Source organism: Hydra viridissima, unplaced genomic scaffold (genome assembly GCF_058129835.1).
Source record: "Hydra viridissima isolate aposymbiotic clone 2 unplaced genomic scaffold, HvirCarnegie_v1 scaffold_4, whole genome shotgun sequence".
Classification (NCBI taxonomy): Eukaryota; Metazoa; Cnidaria; class Hydrozoa; order Anthoathecata; family Hydridae; genus Hydra; species Hydra viridissima.
Window position 1 is genome coordinate 14,778,992 of NW_028324303.1, and position 2,500 is coordinate 14,781,491.

Genomic DNA, 2,500 nt, shown 5'->3' on the forward strand with positions numbered 1-2,500 from the left:
CTTTTAAAGTCTTCACAGTCTTTCTTTTCTACTTTTCTACTCAAGCCATGTATGTATTGTTATAACCATATATGGCTTGAATAGAAAAAATAAATCTCATCAATTTTTCCCCAGTTTTTCCATCTAAAGGCTTGTTTTATCCTAAAATAACAATAGTTTTGAAACTTAAAACTTAAAAGCAAAACACAATGACCAAGTATGAAATTTTGTAAAAGTATGTGGTTTTTATTACTCTCTTTTAAAAAAGCAAATTTGATTTTTCAGTGGTTGATAACATGATAACTGATTGGTTTATAACTTGATAAATTTAATTATAACTAAATCTTTTATTTTTATTTTTGTTTAGTACTTGGCACAGATTAAAGCAGAACCATTCATAAAAAAAGATAATTTTGATTCATTCCTTAAAGAAGCTGGTGGTATGCTATAATTCTAATTTTTTATATGAAAATCAGTAAATCAAACATTTGCTTTTTTCAATAAAATTACTAGGCTTTTGTTGTTCAAAATTATATGATACTATAGTATATTTGTTATTTTTACTGGTGATATATTTGTTGTTGTTTTTGTTGTTGTAGGGTAAGTAAAGTAATATTAGTTTAAATGTAGATCTACTTATTTGTTCAACCATACCAACCATTTCCATATTTTTAATAATTTTTAAGGCATTAAAGTAATTTTTAATCTTTTTTGGTTTCTCTTTTCACTCCTCTGAAAAGTGGTTTATCTACTTTTTGAAGCAATTATTAATTTTTGTAGCTTCAATTGAAGAACCAATCATTGTAAATGATGTTGATGATGTTTATGGTGATAATGCAGGTTTTTGGTTGTTTTTTTTTTAATAAAATAAATATACATTTAAAAATATATTTCATGAGATGTGAAAAAAATTTTGATAATCAGCTTTATGAAATAATTTTAGTTAAATTTTGAATATTTTGTCTCTCAGGACCTATGGAACTCAATGTGGACCTCAATACAGAAAATTTTTCACCAACAAAACCTTATGCAATAGGATTAGTAAGTCTTTTAAAAATCAAAGTTTCTCTAAAACTGTGTAAATTAAAATATGCAGTTTTTTGTTTTGTTTTATATGAAAGCAATCTATTTTATTATTTATAGAGTATGCTTGGTTCACATAGTCCTATTCTTATTAGTGATGATGAAGAAGAGGCTCCTGATATTGATATTCAAGATTCAGGTCTTGAACCTTTAAAATCCCATAATGACACTGTTTCATTGAATAAAAATCAGAAAGAACTACTCCCCTTGTCTCAAAAGAATATTTTTGAAGAGTTAACTTCTAATTTAAGTGTCTCTAAATCTAATCAAGCAATATTCAAAAATTGTGTAACTTCTAATTTCAATGACATCAGCTTAACATCTATTGAAAAAAGCGATTCAAAAGAATCCAAGTTAATATCGGGAGTTGCTCAAGGTTCAAAAAATGACATTTTTGAGTCTCATAATAAGAATTTGGATGAACAATCAAAAAATGATAAGTTTCTAACAAAACAATCAGAAGAAAACCAAGATAAAGATATGAGTGATTTTGTTGACAAATGTTTTGATATTTCATCGAATTTCAATGAACCTTTGTTATCTAAAAAAGCTGTTCCAAAACCATCTAGTTCAACTTTAATGCAGCGATCAAGCACTTTAAGAAGAGAAAAAATTGAACAGGAAATTAGTACTAAGAGTAAACCCTTAAAATTACCAAATCTTGATAGTAAACCATTTACAATTTCAGATTTTCATAAATCAATATTAGATTGGAAAGTGGAGTGGTTAGAAAATCACATGGAACCAGTTTGCAATTGTTTAAAAAACGTTGGTACAAATTTTGAATCATATGATGAATATTCCCTTACATTTTGGAGCTTAGTGCTTTGTGAAGCGCATAGCCTTGTTAAGAAAGAATGGGATGAAAAATCAAATTCCTCTCAAATATATACTGTTATTGAGATTGATGTGCCTAAAACTACAGTAACTAGTTTCCGTATGAAATGCGAGTATAAAAGCAAAGGAACTAGTGTATGCTGTCCTGCAGAAGAGGATTTAGTCTTGCTTAAATTTGATAATGAAAGTCAATCTGTTAAAGTTTTTGGTATTGTTGAAAAGGTTGTGATAAATTATTCATTAGAAAATGATTCACGAGTATCAACTTGTATTTTGAAAGTAAAGTTGGGTGAATTAGCTAATAGCAAAACATATAAGCATGTTAGTGTTACAAAAATTTTGTCATTGACAACTGTTTTCAGGCAAATTACTGGGTTAATTGCATTCAAGAACTCACTGCTTGCTTCAGACATATTAAAGCCATTTCGTACAAAAACATATAACTATAAGGAAAAGCTTCTCTCAAAAAAAAAATCCAAACGGCTTGTAAAATTAAATTCAGCACAGCTTCAAGCAGTTTCTACAGTTTTTCATGCTGTTTGCCAAACAGAATATGTAATCCCCAGAATCATCCTTTTGCAAGGTCCACCAGGAACTGGTA

The 2,500-nt window shown here is 28.1% G+C and overlaps 1 protein-coding gene across 4 annotated transcripts in view; it reads left to right on the forward strand.

Moving 5' to 3' along the window:
- LOC145183426 (uncharacterized) overlaps positions 1–2,500 on the forward strand; it is a 38,812-nt gene that overhangs the window by 25,898 nt on the left and 10,414 nt on the right. For all 4 annotated transcript variants that reach the window (XM_090085901.1, XM_090085903.1, XM_090085904.1 and 1 more), the window contains 4 exons: positions 347–419; positions 760–819; positions 950–1,020; positions 1,123–2,500. The exon at positions 1,123–2,500 is cut by the window's right edge and continues 41 nt beyond it. In XM_090085901.1, the coding sequence (XP_089942027.1) occupies positions 347–419; positions 760–819; positions 950–1,020; positions 1,123–2,500 (1,582 nt within the window). The remainder of the gene's footprint in view (positions 1–346; positions 420–759; positions 820–949; positions 1,021–1,122) is intronic.